Source organism: Macrobrachium nipponense, chromosome 19, assembly GCF_015104395.2.
Source record: "Macrobrachium nipponense isolate FS-2020 chromosome 19, ASM1510439v2, whole genome shotgun sequence".
Taxonomy (NCBI): domain Eukaryota; kingdom Metazoa; phylum Arthropoda; class Malacostraca; order Decapoda; family Palaemonidae; genus Macrobrachium; species Macrobrachium nipponense.
The window spans coordinates 44,624,538-44,642,827 of record NC_061088.1 but is presented as its reverse complement, the minus strand read 5'-3'; the positions used below and the strand labels follow the sequence as shown (position 1 = coordinate 44,642,827).

At 41.5% G+C, this 18,290-nt stretch overlaps 1 protein-coding gene across 6 annotated transcripts in view; it reads right to left on the bottom strand.

The window, feature by feature from the left end:
* The window catches only part of LOC135216728 (uncharacterized), a 481,792-nt gene that overhangs the window by 38,378 nt on the left and 425,124 nt on the right, over positions 1–18,290 (bottom strand). For all 6 annotated transcript variants that reach the window (XM_064252201.1, XM_064252232.1, XM_064252208.1 and 3 more), the window contains exons 18-19: positions 15,930–16,102; positions 15,576–15,785 (exon numbers count right to left, since the gene is read on the bottom strand). In XM_064252201.1, coding sequence (XP_064108271.1) covers positions 15,576–15,785; positions 15,930–16,102 — 383 coding nt within the window. The remainder of the gene's footprint in view (positions 1–15,575; positions 15,786–15,929; positions 16,103–18,290) is intronic.

Below are 18,290 nucleotides of genomic sequence, written 5' to 3'. Positions count from 1 at the left end.
TCTCTATGTACCTGATGATGAAAACTGGTCATCAATCAGCATAGTCTGAACCAGCTGAAGCTTATGGGGCATGGAAATGGGCCAATCATTGTCATGTAACTTAATGGGTTTGAATGTGAAAATCACTATTTTTAAAAGTAAATTGTATTTTTCTTAACTATACAAACATGAGGAATTACTTAAGTGAAAGCCTGGAAATGGGTGTTAAACTTTCAAACAAGGTGGTTAGGCTGTTAACTATTCGTCTGATAGTCAGGAGTCCCATCCTGACCAGAGGTAAACATCCCAATTTGCCTTTGGCTCAAGTGTCAGAATGATGGGTGGCATGAGGTGGGTATAATGTTAAGGACTTCAGGTTTGTATAGTCAGGAAAAATACAAATTGTGATTTGTTCCTACACGATATACAAACCATTGGTTCTTTACATGAGAAAGACTCACTGGTTGGAGGGAGAAATCTGAGTGAATCTCAGTGAACTGACTGGAGTTTGTCACACCTGGGTTCTCTTCTTGGTTGACAGAACGAGGAAGGAAACTAAGCCTCTGATAAATTGATTGTAGTTAAGGAGCTGTGAGATAAATAATCAGACTTCTGGGTCATTTTAAATGAGGGAGGAGAACATAACCTCATATGAAAAGACAAAAAGAACCTTAATGTTGGAGACCATAAGGCAAATATAATTGTCAGGGGAAGCAGAGGATATTTGCTTCTATATTCTAATCAAAGAAAATTAAATGGGAGCTCAATGAATAGACTTACCTACACCAACCGCCAGATCCAGTATGTAACGAGTTGTCTACTGTCTGCCCAAAGGAAGAGAGTAGAATGAAAGCAGAAGGAAGGCCAGTCACTCTCACAATCATACTTGCATTCATAACTGAGCATCTTAGGTGAGATGCAACCCTGTCCTGTTAAAGAAGCCAGGTAAGCTACACAAGTCGTTGAGCAGCCACCACAGGTCCCCAGCAAAAAGTGTCCAAGGACTTGGGGGCAATATCCCAAAGGTGGGAAGAGGTGGAAATGGTCTGATGAAACCACTTCCCCACTTTCAGTAACTGAGGAACCAGTAGGTTTGAATACAAGGGAAGGACCAATGGCCTTGATTTTGTGAGCTCTCGGATGAAAGGTACCGGTGTCATCTTTACCCTTGGCAGAGTATGCTTTCCTGATCATCTCATGAAGCCAGAAAGAAATTGTGTTCTTGGCACTTCTTACTTCGACACGCCAGCACTAACAAAGAGTTGTCGACACTCAGGCCGGAGATGTCGAGTTCTCTTCAGATAGCACCTCAGCACTCTAACGGATCAGTTGCATCTCGTCTGGGTCATTATCAGCAAAGTCCTCTAAGGAGGGGATCATAAAGGACTTGAACCTAGTATCAGGGACTGCTGGGTTCTGAGTCTTTGCTATGAAGTACAGGACAAAATGGAGCGTCACCGATCCCCGTCCCCTTGAGTGTTTCACATCGAAGGAAAGTTCACGTAGTTCTCCAACTATCTTCACAAATGCCAGGACAAGCAGGAAAATGGTCTTGAGAGTCAGATCCCTGTCTGACAACTCTTGTAAAGGCTCATACGGTGCACAAGTCAGGCTTCTCAAACCGAGAGTCACATCCCACATAGGGGACCTGAGATCCCTGTATGGGCAAGACCTTTTGAAGCTTTTTATGAGCGATGATTTCTCCAGGGAGGAGATATCTATCCCTTACAGCTTCAAGACATAAGGCTAGAGGAGTCCTATAGCCTTTTACAAAGAATGACTAGGAAATCTGTGATCTGCTGGAGAGAGAGACCTCATCTATGACACCAACCACATAAAACAGCCAACTTTCCCTGGTACACCACTGCAAAGTACTGTCTGAGGTATCCTGCTATCTCTGTAGCTACTCACCGAGAAAAGCTTTTCGCTCACAAGAGATAGTGGATAACCTCCAGCTGTGAAGACGCAGGGACTGAACTGCCTGATGGTACTGCTGTATGTGGGGTTAACATAGAATGTGTGCCTCAGAGAGAAAAGCTAACAGATTGGGATACCAAATGGCCCGAGGTCATTTGGGAGCCACCAGAATCCTCCTCAGATTTGGGGTGATCAGCACTTGGTTGATCACCTTATGAAACAGACAAGTCAGAGGGAAGGCGTAGACATCAAGGTTGTCCTAGGGATGGTGACACGTGTCCTCTGCAGCAGCCCTTAGGTCTGGCATTAGAACAGATCTGTAGCTTCCTGTTGTGCAGGGTGGCAGACAGATCTATGACTGGTTGCCCCCTTAGTTTGAACAACTTTTCTGTGATGGCTGTGTGAAGGGACCACTCTGTCCCTATCACCTGATTCTGGCGACTAAGCTTGTCAGCCACTACATTCCTCTTGAATGGAATGTACCTGGCTGACAGCTCTATCGAGTGAGTTATCGTCCACTCGTGCACCTGCATCACCAAGTGATGGAGTGGGAGGGATGAGAGTTCCCCCTGCTTGTTGACATATGACACTACTGTGGTGTTGAAATTCATCAGCATTACGGAGTGTTTCATCACTTGATCCTGAAATGCCTGGAGTGCTAAGAAGGCTGCCTTGAGTTCCGGGGTATTGATGTGAAGGCGCTTGTTGTGTTGGTTCCACACTCCTGAAGTCAGCAACTCCTCCAGGTGTGTGGCCCATCCTTCGGCCAATGCATCCGAAAACAGAAGCATATCTGGAGAGGGAGTATGCAGATCTGCTTCTATTAAGAAGTTCCTGTCATCCAGCCACCAGTCTAAATCCCCTCTCACTCCCTCCTAGAGGGGGAATGGGAAAAGATCCAGGGTCTTAAGACTGGGACCAAAATTCCTTCAGTCTCCACTGGAGAGACCAAAGGTGAAGCTGCCCCTGAGGAACCAGCTTCTCCATGGACGACAGGTGACCGATTACAATTTGCCACTGCCGAGCTGTCTGCTCCTGTTTAGACAGGAACAGATGTGGTGCCTTCCTGAACCTACTAATATGAGCATCCTAGGGGAAGACTCTTGCTGCTATCATATCTATCAGCATGACCAGGTACTTTATACTCTGCTTAGGGCTGAGATCGGGCTTCTCAAGATTTATCACAATACCTAGACTGCGGCAAAAATTGAGAAGTTGATACCTGTTCTGTAGCAACTGCGAGTGAGAACTTGCCAGGACGGGCCAATTGTAGAGATAATCAACAGAGGTATCCCATGCGAATGGGACCAAGTTGAAACGAGGGTTAACACTCATGTGAACACAGAGTGCTCTGAACTGGTAAACTGTCTCCGCATCCCTCCTCTTTAGTACCAGGTTTACCCACAGGTTTGCTCTCTGGTGGGCAAGGTAGGAGATGGTACTACCTCCAGACTGGCACAGTCTCCCAAAAGCTAAGTCCTCACCAGGATGATGGTACCTGAGAAATCAGCGACTTGGATAGTGTGAATGAACATAGATCCAACCTGGAGACTGCCTGAAAAGCTGCCATAGCAGTAGCTTCCAGGATTGCTGCCTCTTGGTGCAAAAGGGAAATGCCTTCCAAAGTAAGATGCTGCAGTGAGACTGCCCCAGGCCTAGTCCTACTAAGTTTGGGTCAACCTGCTTCGTTGGCAGAGACCTCTCCAAGGGCATATACAGTAGCGCTTTGGTGAGGCAGAAGAGGAGGAAGCAGCTTGTCTGAACGATTTGCCCTGAGTGAATTCTCTTGCTCAGCGACAAGATTATTCACCTGGTCAAGTAATGCTTCAACAAGCAATGACCATGGCAGCACCACTGAAACCTTGGTTCTTTTTTCAGTCCCCAAAATGATTCGAGACGTGAGGGCTGATCCACAAACTAAGCCATGGCCCCTTCCCCAAGATCATTGTGCTGATGAATCAGATTGATGATCTCTGCAAAAGTCCTCTGTATTTTGGGGGTGTCCACATCCTTGGGGAGAGGACCCTCAAGTCCTTCCAGGTTACAATTGTCCCAATCTTCTCTTTCAGCAGGAGGGAGAACCTCAACAGACCCATTTGATCCATCCTGGACTATTTGGGCATACAACCAGTGTGATCCTAAGACCAAGGAATGCAGGCCCTCACACCTGAACTCTGGAGAGAAGACTCATCAGAATCTCTCCTGTCCAACTCGCCCCTCCCAGTAAAACCCCACGAAGTAAAGAGAACAGGAGAGGAGGATTGGGCGCTCTCACCTGTCCTACTAGCTGAACCAGCAGGAGGGGTGAGTCACGGGCGGTCATCAACCCGGTGGTGATGACAACAATGTGAGTCTAGGAGGGCGCTTTTGCCAAGGAGAGTGGAGAGGTTCTTGCTCGCCAAGAGGAGTGTTCACCTCAACTGAACTGGTCCGATCACATGAATGCAAACAGGTGTTGGGAGGAGTTGAGCACACCAAATGTTCATGAGAACTTGCACTGTCCTCTCGACATGCTTCAGTTTTCTTTAAGGCCGAAACCTCATGAGAAGAAGACTGTACAAGGGACCTCCCCTTAGTCTCTCAGGATGCACAATCTCAAGAGACCAAAACACCAGACTTAGAGCCTGTATGCCCAATAGTATTAATACCGACAGGAAGGGGGATGACACCTGCCTCACTCAATTTGGATGGTGAAATGCCTCTCCAGCACTGGTTCTGGATGAATGAGCCTTTATAGAGGTTTGTGCACTCTGAGTGACTCACAAGTGAGCACCCGCTACAGAACTCTTAGAACTGGTGACAGGAGCGCAAACTGAAGTCTATGTGCCTGCGGCTCCCAAAACGCTAGACCCTGGGGCTAGTGAGACAGTTCCCAATCCAACAGGATTAGGAGAGCCAACAGGAGACCCAACTACTTCTTCTGTGGAAGGAGGCAGACCCCTTAGAAGTCCCACAATGGGACTTCTTAGGGGGAGGAGAGACCACCTGCTCCTTCTTTGACTGAGAAGCCCTAGAAGTAGAAGGGGAAGGGACAGCAGATGATGATGATGAAGAGGAAGTCGATGAGGAAGAACACAACACCTCATGAGACCTTTTCTTCTTTGGCTTCTTCTTCTTCAGCTTCTTAAGGATGGTGGTCAGCTCTCCAATCCAAGGGGCAGCAGGTATCACAAGAGCAACTGGGACAGGTGAGGCAGTGAACTCAGAAGAGACCATGATCACTGAAGTAGGAGGAATCATCAGAGCTGTCAGATCAGGGGTCACTTGTAAAGAAGGCACAGCGAGTTTAGGCACAGAAGAAGAGACCACTGCGGAGCCAGGAGGTGGAGGCACTGACATCTGAGATGACAGCAGGTGAGGATTGTGCCCATCACCAAAGAGAGAGTCACATTCGTTGGGTGATACGGGATCACTATGAAGGGTATGCTAGCAAATCTGTGTTTTTTAACAGTTGTGGAGGCAGTGGTTGTCTCTTTGTGAGTTACAGGGGGTTCATAAAGTGTGACAAGAGCCCCTGTACCAGTGGAATACCAGATAATCTAAGTGACAGCCAAGCCTGCTGGAGATCTCATGTTTGTAAGTCCACCAAACCTGCAGAAGTGAGAGTCAGGTTAGAGGGGGAGTACCTCTTTGCTCCAAGGGAGATATTTCCTACTTGGAGCGAGAGGAGGTCCCCAGAAAGAGCTTGTCCTGCTCCCCCCCCACCCCTTGCCCCCGCCCCCAACCTTCTTTGTCGAACAAATCAGATGAAGAAGACAAAGCAGAATTTTCTCCCGAAGGTGAAACAAGAAGAAGGGAAGCTTGGCAGAAGAGAGAAACGAGGATAAAGGGTCGTCAATCAAGGGTGTAGTTGGGGGTATCTTCCTCCAGTACCTTTTGCTCCCCTCAGACTCTGCCCACTGCTAAAGTGACCAGGAAAAACACAAAGTACAAATAGAAGTCATAGTACACTCGTGCCCCAGCCATTAGGTGCAGAGGGTGTGAAGATCGATGTCAACAAATGATTGAAAGTTTCCGCACTTTTTCCGCCAACTCCAGGGTACACACGCTGGGAGAAGTTGGCTTTACAGGGCTTATCTGATTCTTGGGTCTGCATTATAGATCAGATAATCACAATTACACATTCAATTGCAATAAAAAAAGAAAGATCCCACTGGGAAGGCAGAAGTAAAAGCTCAATGACAGTTGGGCAGACAGCGTAGCAGCAAGTCTTCACCAGACGACAACTGAAAGCAAATTGGAATGTTTACGTCCAGTTATGATGGGACTCCCAACTATCAGACGGTAGTTAACTGCCTAACCCCTTTGTTTGAAAGTTCAACAGCCTTTTCCAGGCTTCACCTTAAGTAACTCCTAATGTAAAGGACTGAAAGTATGCATATTGTATCGGAACAAATTTTAATTCTAGTTTTAATAAATTAGATTTGTTTCATCATAACCCTATTATGTTACATTTGCCCGAATATGATCAGTTTTGACCTGTAAGGGTACCAGACCTAAAGGACCTTATTGAGTATAAGGACAATACTCATAACCAACTTCTTCAAGGATAATACAATGTCAGGAAGTGGACAAGTTAGCATAGCTAAGTACTTTACTCTAGTTCATGAGTACACAACTATGGTGGAAAAATTTTCCAATTCTTATAAGCTTAGCACCAGATACACCAGATATCTATGCTTACTGATCAGAGACTGTGTTATGAGAATGAGGATGAGGAGGATGGATGTACCTTTCCCCACCCATTCTTTAGGTGGAGACAGAGCCAACTGAATAAATATTTAATAATTCATGAGTTATGTCCCATTCCCATAGGTAAAATCTATCAAAATCTATGTGACCTTTTTAAATAGATTTTTCATTGGCATTTGCCTTGAAAGTAATAGAATATGGCCTTGAAGTCATGACTCAATGGAGATGTTATTTTTCATAACATTCCAGTGGATCAAACATAAAAAAAAAAAAAAAAACTGAGAACCAAGGTTCCTTTGGGCAAAAGTTCTCTTGAGTTAACAACTGACAGCTCTAAAAGTGTATAAGGCAGGATCTGGCATAAGGCATGCTCTGAGGAAAACATATTACTCATCAGGCAGCACAACTGTTAGAGGAAAAACAATCTTGCAATTTTGTTCTTTGAGAAGGACTGCTCACACAACAATATTGTATGCAATGTAACTAGGCTTGCCATGTAAGGAAATGGCTTTGGTATTTGAAGAATGGCCTGCAAAGCACTCAGTGCAGAAGTAAGGCAGTGAGATTTAATGGCAGTGAGAGCTTTAAAGAGAGAGGCTGAGAGAGCTTGAGGTCTGTTAGTCCTCATAGGAATCCTGTTGACAGATCCTAAGCGATGCACTAACAGAGCAACATGGACTTCTGTCCTAGTAGACAAAACTTTTATACAGTATGCCTGTATGGCTTAAATAATATGTCTTATGGTATCACACTGTGAAAGGGGCCTTGATGGCAGCAGAGGCCTGTGGCTTTATACCTAATGTGATTACAATATGAAGGAAAAGAAAAAAAATATTATTCACTACATTTTGTATGATGTGTTGCACTTCAGACTGATCATAACTCATGGAAGTGGTCTGAAAGGGATCTTTTCCTTAGAAAAGCGCCTTAATTAATGTAGTAATTTATTTCAGCTAATGCTAAAATAAATTTCTTTGAACTGAACCTCTGCATTCCCATTTCTGAATGAGGCAATGGCGATAAGAGATAATTTTTGCTTCGAAACTAAACATTCAGAGAAAATGAAATATTTCACCTATTTTTGGAACTGCAACAGATGACTGTGCCTTGGGGAACTTTGACAGAACACTCCCACTTAAGATAATAATTTTTTTATTTGAGAATGCTAATTTAGTTTGCAACAATGTTGAGCTTTCCTGGAATGTTCTCCACTCAACACTTGCTACTTTGGAGTGCTAGAGCCCACGTCAGTGTCAGCTGTATGCAAGTGACTTGTGATCTGTCTTTATAAAAAAAATCCACCCAATGCCAGTTCTGAATACATTTCTTAACTGCAAATTTTATTGCTAGAATTCTGTTTTGATAGCATCACTCATTCTTCTTGAGCATCCTATTGCACAAGCAATTGAAAATATGTATGCCATCAACAAACTCTTGCAGCAGCCCTTCATTCAATGAATCCATCCTCACAATGAAAATCCTATTGAAGTCTGATACTTATTATACCAGTGAATTTTGTTTAGAGTCCTTCTACTACCCCTTGTTTGGTGTTTCTGTCTTCATTATAAGATTTTTCCTGTTGTTCACAAACTTCCTGTAGTAGCCTTTCAACTAGGAATGATGTTACCTTGGGCAGTGGTGTAATTTGGATCTTCATCAGCTTTGCTTCATCTATAGCAATCCTGTTACAGCTGACATTGTGTCCAAGGAATTCCAATTTGGTGTTCTGTTGTCACATTTCTCTCATTCTCTGGAATACATCCTTGAGTCACTTTGATTTGTTCTTCCCATTGATGCAGTATGACTTAGCAATTGAGGACAAAATGGTAGTGTCCTTTGCTTCGCCTATCATCTTCCTCATCACCAGATTTTTTTTAGCCTGCTGAGGTAATCTGCACTTTTGTTGAACTTTTCTGGAATGCTCTCCACTTGAAACTTGTAACTGTGAAGTGCTATAGCCCACATCATGCAAGTGGCTTATGGTCAATTTGTATCATCAAATCAAGGCCATACAGGTACATTCATTAGGCACTCTTTTGTTATGGTGTATTAGTTGCACTTGTTCCATATGTGTTTCCTATTTACATAATCAATTGGAAATATGCCATCAGTAAACCCTTTAAGTAGTATGCATCCTCATGTTGCATGATTAAAATCCTATTAAAATCCAGTACTCATAGCATCAGTGCATTTCCTAAATCTGTCCATTAAATGCCTTTGGTTGAGGTTTCTTCCACTCCACCTTGTTCACAATATTTACTGTGGTAACCAGTTAAATCTGGGAATGATTACACTTATGTCTTGGTCTATGGTGGTGATGCAGTCTGGATCTTCATCCCCAGGATGCAGTATGAGTTAACACATCATCAACAAAATGGTACCTGCTTTTGATTTTAGTTAGTATCTTCCTCATCACCCTCTTGAAAATCAATGCTTAGTTCATTAATTCAATGTGCATCCACTTGAACCCTGCAAAAGTGTGAATGCTGTCTATTCCTTTTATGTTTATTCCATTGGGTTCTACCAATATCCCTTACCCAAGCCTATCTTGGTGAAAGACCGTTGATACGAAGTTTGAAATATCTGTTTTACCTTCATAGCCTCAGTATTTTCTGTGGGTTCACTGATAAACTTGGCTGTGAAGCTCAGTTAAAGGTAATCCAAGCAGAACCTGTTTGATACCTTCTTCTTTACCAACAGAATTGTTGATAAATTTGTCTACTTCTTGCTTAAGTCATCTCTAATGTTAACATCCTTCTCCACTGCAACATCAGCTTGTGTGCCTTCGTTTGTAACACCACTGACACCTTCTCCTCTATCTTGAACAGAGAGTCCCTAGTCCTCTAGCCAAAGTGATACTTCTGGCATCCTTGAATATCTAGATACCCCTTAGCTAGTTGACAGGTCTATCCCAGTCTATTCCTTTGCTCCAACACAGACATAGACAGTAGTCTGCACTTATTCCTAGAGAATCTGCATCAGCCCTCTCACAATCCTTTCATACAGTAGCTCATATGGTGGAAATTGATGCATGACTGTAGTAACTCTTGTAAGGCAAAAAAAAAAGACTACTAATAGATACAAATCCCAATCCTTTGGTCTCTGTTGGCAGTATAGGCTACAGCATACCCTTGATCCTTTCACAAAATGTATAGCTTAGGTTATGCAAGGTACAATCCTGGTTGGGTCTCCCACCAGACAGCTCATTCCCTTATCATCTTAAAGGTAAACTGTGTACCTTGTTTGCTAAGCATTTCCTTGGGGAATAATACCCAGTTGGAAACTTCCAGTAGCACCTCGGCTACCTTTAACACTAACAGTATAGGTCCAATCACGTTTACTGCTCCACTCTTGAATGGTACTTCCATCAACAGCATCTTCCATAGCAATATCATACTGGTACAGCCCCTTGGTGCAGTTCTCTGGCAAATGCTGCAGGACCTGCAAAGTCTGGTGACATCTGCAAACACTTCTAGCCAATGAAAACTGCTAGGTGTATGATTGACAGTCTTCTTAGTCCCAGGATGATGACTGACTCTTGGACCAACTTCATCATTTGGGTTCAATACATCTCTAGAACTAGGATTTGGCACACTTCTCCAGCAACCTTGCCCTAGGAAACATGATATAAAATGTAATCAATAACTTTAACTTAAAAGTTCCTTCACCCTTGGTCCTGTAGTATTCTTCATCAGTTTGGGCTCTTACCCACAGTTTGGCTAATATGGAATCCTTTTACTGAGCTTGTTTTTGCTGCTCTGCTCATGCACATGGAATGCCTGAAACTTGTACTGGTGACTTGATGTTGTATTTCTCTTATCAATCTTGGGATCTCATCGCAAAAGCTACTGTGTAAATACTAGCCTTTTCCAAATCCATCCCTAAATCACTTTCATCTGTCTCATCCCTTTGGCCAACTGTCCCTGCAACTTTCTTGACCATCTCACCCCCAGCTTTTAATCTTTTCTTTGAGGTATTTTATACTTGGAATATTTCCAATAATAAGGTCATAATCTCTGAATATCTATGGATACTCCTTATCAGTGAATACACAAACCCATTTCATACAAGTAATTCAGTCCTTATTTACTAACTTGTATGGACAAATGCATTTATTCAACTTGTATCTCTTAGCAAAGGTACTTTCTCGTTGCCTGCATAACCTTCACAAACTGCTCCTCAGGTCTACATGCTTCTAACACAACAGGGGTACAAGTGCTGCTTACCTGGCCCCCCTGAATTCCATTAACTCCAGCCTTGGCTGCTATTATTTGAAGTTCAGGTCACTTGTTTTCTCTTGCATATTTCTGTTTTTCAGTTTCCTCTTTTGCTGCTCTACAGGATATCTACAGGATAGATTTTGTTGTTCAGTTATAAGTGACCTCACTTTCTGTTCTTCCAGACCAATCTCCCTGGCCAATTCAATGAGTTTTACTAACTGTCCCCATGCTGACGCACAGGCTACTCGACTTTCAATCTAACACTGAAAACAAGCACATTAATCACAATCACTAAAATAGGCATGAGTTTAGGCCTGCAGTCTGTCTGTCTGGTTATCTCTCCCTCTTCATTCAGTCACCTCCGGGTCTTGATGATTCTGGGATTCACTACATTTCCAGATAGATGTTACATAATCTTACTCAACTTGGTCTTCCTGGAATATCCTGAATAAACAGATTATGTTAACCTTCTTGGACAAGCGTACTGACAGGCTTTGACACATAAATAGAAACATATAGAATATTCTATAATTTCTTTGTTTCATCAAAAGTAAACTTATTTATGAAAATAGTGTATATTAACCAACCAAGGTTCTTGAGCACCAGAGAAAAAATATTTTTCATCCATTCTCGAAACGACAACAGAAAACAGTGCTAGGGGGAATTCAAAAGAAAATAATCTTTATAAATTATTATCGTAATATGACAGCACAATTTGACTCTTTGTACCACTTTCTCCTCCTCTTGAACTTCTGCAAGGTGCAGTGGACATTATGTTCATCCCGGTATAATATTCCACAATAGTCTTTAACAGAATATTCTATTGAGATGATGTAGTTTGATCACATCTTAACCTACTGTTGCCATACCACAAGGTTCTAATCAGACTCTCAGGACCAAGTTATTATGCAGACCTGCTTTCTTGTCCTATATCACTCGGAATATCTCTTCCCTAAGCACTATATTTTAAATTCTCCGTAAGATAATAGAACCTTCCTACCTAGGCAGACACTGAGGCAGACATGAACTTTGGGGCTGGATTAAACTACATAGTCAGAGTTTTTGAATAACAAAATCTATTAGAATGGCTTAACTCCCACTGTCACTGACAGAAGCACTGCCCTCACGATGCCTGCCAAATAAGGCATATTTTCCTATTTTTAGTGCGTCCGAGGGCTGGTTCCTGCTGGCAAGTGTAGAATCCTTAAAAAATATTTCATCGAAAAATATTATTTATGCAGTTTTCTCAGTGTAATGTCCTTCCAGTTTTCATCAATATTTTTTTACTACTTCGGGGTCCAAGTGTGGTCAATTCATCGTTGGGAAACTTAATGGTATCTTTGTTGGTGACTAACCAAAGAGGACTTACACCTAAATTTTGTTGAGTGTCAGCAACTGCGAAAAATTGGACATGAAAAGATCAGAAGTCTGGTAAAGAGTAGTCTTTTGAATGGCACAAAAGACATTTCACTCCCATAATATAAAAAGGATTTCAGACGGATACTCAAAGTCTTGCACATCACCAAAATTAATTGTAAATGTTTAACTCAGACTCGTATCACTGCCTACAAAATCCTATTTAACTGGTGGCATATCCATTTAAAACCATTTTTAAATTAAAATGTCTTTTATTTTGAAAAAAAACCTGCATTCAGTTGACAAAATAATAATATGAAAATGCCTGATTATGGTTGAATAATGCTTGGATCGTTCATTTGACTCGTCACAACGGCCCTAGGCAGAGTGATTAATTTTGGAGGGTAACGTCAGTCCCAAAGGCAATCAAAGAAAAAAATGGTCAAAACAGGAAATCATCTTATGATTATACAGATCTATAAATTATAATTTTCGTTGTTCAGAAAAGAAAACCCCACTTTTGAGTCATTCTTTTTGAGTAAAAAGTTCCAGAGAGGCTGCTGACATTTATATGAGAAAAACATTATTTAAATAATAATGATGGTATTATAAAGACAACATCTTTTCCACATTTTATGTTTTATTTCAACAACTTGCTGATTTGTAATTTAAGTAATTCGATGTAGAATTCTCTGGCATTTCCCCCTATATAATTATCACATATATACTTAGATTATGTCTTTACTTATTATCATTTGTATGTATGTAAGAAACAAATTGTCTATCTGCATTTTGATCTCTGTCAACCCATTCCAGGTACTACATGTCTGCCTGCAACTGTTATTGTATACCCTGCAATGGGGCAATAAAGCATCAGTACCCAGATACCTATCTGTCTTGTCCTCACAACTGGTGACCGTGGAGTGACGATGTCGGCCTTGGCTCCACCATCCATGATGCCTGCTACCCTGAAATAGACATCTGCTCTCAGGAACCATGATGCCATATTCAGCTGTGAGAATGCCGGCAATTTTACAGTTTGGCCGATTGATACTCTCGTTGTCGTGAGTGTTGTGGAGGACCTGAGTGTTATTGGAAGAACTGTGTACCCCAGACTCTATCATCTTGGCTGTCTCACACGCCAAAATTATAAAAGCGACGTGTTAGTCTGTTAAAGGTGTTGTGTTCGTCAGAGTCAAGACTAGACGCCGTGTGGTTCTGTTAATAACTGAATGCGGTCGACGTGAGTCATTAATGGTAGGAGTCAAACCATTCGAAGATGCCAGAACACACCTGGAAAGGTGCATCATGATTCATCCGTTAGTGGCATCAGTGTCAACCAAGGAAAGGAGTTTTCATAGACCTTGACTTTGTATCACCGTGTGGTTCTGTTAAAGGTTCTCTGAAGGTGTAAGCGGCCTTGGTGAGTCCGTTAATGGCAGGGCCAAAACTGCTGTGTTGCCCTCCAATCCGGGAAGTCACCAGTTGTGAGGACTAAACACTGTCGGTCCTCTGCCTCGGTCAGGGGATGCCCTATACCTCCTGACTATCATCGACCGATCCACCAGGTGGCCCAATGCGGCGCCTATGATGGAAGGCACTACCAATACCTGTGCAGAAGTCCTTCTCTCCGGCTGGATCAGCCGATTTGGCGTACAGGATGACACCACTATGGACCGAAGCCCTGCCTTCCTGTCCATCCTGTGGGCCTCCTTGACCCGCCTAATGGCACGTTGCATGGATGAAAACTGGAAATCACAGCTACCCTGGGTCCTACCAGGTCTTCGCACCATACCTAAGGCGAACGGCGAGGCATTACCCACGGAGAATGTCTACAGCAGTACCAGGCGAATTCTTCCCTACGGAGGCAGCCACGTTGGACACGTCGATCCAAAGACTATGTGAAATTGCGGGAAAATTCACGCTATGCCTGAAGACCTTCTCCAACAGAACCAAACTTTTCAAACCCAAAGGCCTAGACACCTGCGAACACATCTTCATAAGGCATGACGCCGACCGCCCTTCCCTGACGAGACCCTACCGGGGGCCCTACCATGTTATCCGCCGAATAGGGATGGCCTACCTCATCATGATACCTGGCTGCAAGGACTGGGTCTTGATTGACAGGTTAAAACCTGCATTCCTACTGGATGATGACAACACCAGGGAAGGGTACGGCAGGTGCCCACGAATGCCCCCACAAAACAAGACCATGCTCAATGCCCTCGGCATGCCCAAATGTGGCCGTGGATGCCTACGGAAGACAGTCAATCCCCCCAGGCGCAGAGCCAGGGGAGGCATCCTGCCATCCACCCTTTGGAGGACTTAGCAGCCGATAGCACCACACAACAACTAGTCTCAAGGACACAGGGTCACCACCTGCCTCCAAAACGATACTGCGAATGGAAGGGCCTCATTGTCTTCCAATCATTATTTCATAATTATTGTCTTGGGGGAGAGTACTTGTAAAGACAACGTCTTTTCCACATTTTATGTTTATTTCAACAACTTGCTGATTTGTAATTTATGTCATTTGATGTAGAATTTTCTGGCCTTTCTGCCTATATAATTATCACTTATATATGCAGACTACATCTGTCTGTCTCTGTGTTCGGACCTCTGTCGACCCATCCCAGGTACTACATGTCCGCCCGCACCTATTATTGTATACCCCGCAATGGGGCAATAAAGCATCAGTACCCAGATACCTGTCTATCTGCCTTGTCCTCACAGTATACAAGATCTGAAACATGTGGAGTTTACTTCATCATAAATAATGTTTAATTTTCTGAAACCATGTGATGATATTGCCACTTATAAATTATAAATGGAATTAAGGGATTTGAGACTAAGCAAAGGGCTCAGAAAATGTTAGAATGGTGTTTAAGGCCTTCAAAATTTTGAAGAAGTAATAGTGAGCTACGCTTCCATATATCATCTTTGCTGTAACTGGCAAGGCCAACTTGATAAAGGTCTTCCATTTGATGGATTTTTACAAATGAGCTTAGACTTTCTGGTCCTTGAATACAGTTTCTTAGCCAATAAAAGGGATCTTCTCCATAAGCAAAATCCATAGCACATAAAACCACATAACCCTTAAGCGTTTTGGATAAAACCTTGCATAGTAAGTGTGACAAAGGTAATTTTTTAAGAGCCTTAATTCAACAGCATTTTTCCAAAATGAACTTCTTACCTTGCTTAGGATTATTACAACAAATTATACCAGCCTTTTCAAACAGTCTTAGTAATCTTGTCTTTAATTAAAAAAATAATTTCTTGTGCAGTGTTAAATGCACATAATAAATAAAATCTTGGTTTCACTACTCACATGTAATGGATCATGAAAGTAACAAACTGAATATCAACATTCAAACCCAAAATGATTTTGGATAAAAATATTTCCCATCTTACATGGATTTCTTGCAGAAAGGGAATTTGGACTTAAACTCATCCAAGATGTGTTGCGCAGGAAAATCACCAGCAACTACTGCTACAGGGTTGTCATACTTATCATAAAGTGTCTGGGTAATTGTGTACAATGTGCGTCCTCCAAATTCACTACAATGTGGGGTAGTCATGGCGATAAGTTCTTTTTGCTGAAAAGATACTGCCCGACGATACCTGAAAGAAATGTGAGAAAACATTGATTTCTCAAACATATTTTGCTTTTAACTATACTTTAGGTTCATAAAATTGCATTTTGAATATGAGATCAATGCACTGCAAATGACACAAACAACTATTCCGGTATTTAGGAACATTCACCATGGGGTATTTCGGTGATCGTAAGCCTGATGAAGAACTTTTCCTGGGAAGGATATGAAAACTCCATCAGCAGTGCCCATGTACCTAACACATGATAGATTGCCGGGTCTATCAATTTCTCTCCACAACTGGTCAGCTTTTCTTAGTAGTTTTACACTTCCGTACAAATCTTTCTAAAAAAAAGAGAGGGGGGGAGAGGAATAATTATAAATTACGAAAAAAATGGACAATACTTACAAGGCAGTTCGCACTAGTATTTACAAGAGAGAGTTAATTGTTTTTAGAGATATAAAATCTACACCCGAGTATGCTGGCAGTTTAATGAACATACACAATCTGTCTAACAATATTTTTTAAATTTGCTTTTAAAGTTCTAAGTTTTAACCAATTTTGGAAGATTTCTTTTAGTACTAAGCTTTTTATCTAATAGCCTTTTATATCAGTACATATTTTGTTAATCAAAAGTTAAGTTACCTGCTATTTCCAGAGTAGCACTTTCCTTGTGAACTTATTTTGCTTACTTAGGCAAGGGCTTTTGGTCTTATAACCAGCCATAGAGAAAATGTTTACATAGATTTCTGAATGTTGTTCAGGAATCATATTACAAATAACCATGACAAAATCATTTTTCCCCCTGAAGATTATGGCAAGGTAATATTTACAAGATAAAGTTTGCAGTGTATTTCCTGCCATTAAAAAATTATCTGAAGTCCTTGAATGATGAATAACATTTCTTTACTGTATGTAAATAATTGCATAAGATAAAAAATTGCCGTGGAATTCAAGAGAAGATACTTGAACAGCTTTCTAAAAAAATGTAAAACTAATATTGCAATGTTAACAGTGCCATTATGTTTACCATGCAATGTCACCAGACAATTTCTCTGAAAGAAGAGTAGTTCCTGGAGATGATGTGAACAATGTATAAAGCGAGTAGATCTCAGCTGACATTTTATAATAATAATGTTATAAAGGAGAATGATGGGGGAATGAGAGGAATGAAAGACTGTTCCACTTGCCAAGAATCCATTCCCAACAGAAGGGGCCATGATCTAGACTTTAATGCAAAATTGACATTCAAATTGTACTTAGAAATAATAGAAGTTCATAAAGATCTTATCTTATGATTGCTGCCATCACTATGGGATACGTGCTTCATTATCCAGCATACTTTCACTGGTTCTAATTGGCTCTCTTGAACAAAAATGAGACTATTTTTCATAAAAGGTCTTAATTTTCTTGTGGATAAAAAAAACCCCTGCTTGTCCATTTTAAGTTCCTGAATTTTAAAGGATACAATTTTAATCAAGACTAATTGGACAGTAACAATATATGGCTTTAAGTCACAGAATGGTAAAATGAGCCCTGGTACAATCATGAGTCTTGAATTTTGAGTCTTTGCAACAAAGCCAATATCAAAGACAGAAATTTAATTCCAGCCTTTTATGTTAGTAACTACCTATATGTGACTGCAAAGAGTCAAGAAAAGTGGGCATTATTGAGCAAGATGTTTGATAATTGCTCCCCTTATGTACAGCAGGAAATATGCTAGATTGCAGTAGTGGCGCGGGCTGGATAAATGTTTCTTCTACTACAACAGTTACACAGAATTTCCACTTTGATAGTCAAACTGTAGGGTCTTCCATGGCTTAGCAATTCTCCTAGCTGCTCTTCAAACATCCTTACTCTGTTTGAGCTCTTATTGAAGAACTTACAGGCATGATGATACAGCATACCTAAGATCTAATGAAAATAGTGGCAATGTAGTTGCTTCAAAAGGGAATCTAGCTGAAGGAACTTTTGGATCTGTCTACCATCAGGAAGAGAAAATCCATAAGCCACTCTTGATTTGACAACAAGGGGACTTTGATGTTTTCTGGAAATCATAATTTTTTTCCAGGACTCTCCTTAATACTCAAAATAGGATGAATATGTAAACATCCCCATTGTCCCATGGATGGAAAATGCATCCACTCTCCTGACTTCTGGTTCTAGTAGGACCACAGAAAACACTGATAAATTTTTTTGCTGTTAGTGGTGAACAAGTCCATCACTAAGGAACTCCAAAGAAGCAACATTCCTTGTATATGCTGGGGTGGACTGACAACTCTGTAGTAGAACACGATGGCCATGCTTAAGTACAGTAATAAATGCAATAAAACCCAAAAACATGCTGTGGATGAGATACGTGGATGACATCCTAACATTTTGGGATAATAAGTGGGGTAATTTTAATGAATTCCTCTCAAAATTAAACGCATTAGTGCCCAGCATCAAATTTAAAGTTGAATGGGAAACAGACAACAAAATTCCTTTTCTTGATGTTTTAATAATCAGAGACACGACAGAATACAAATTTAC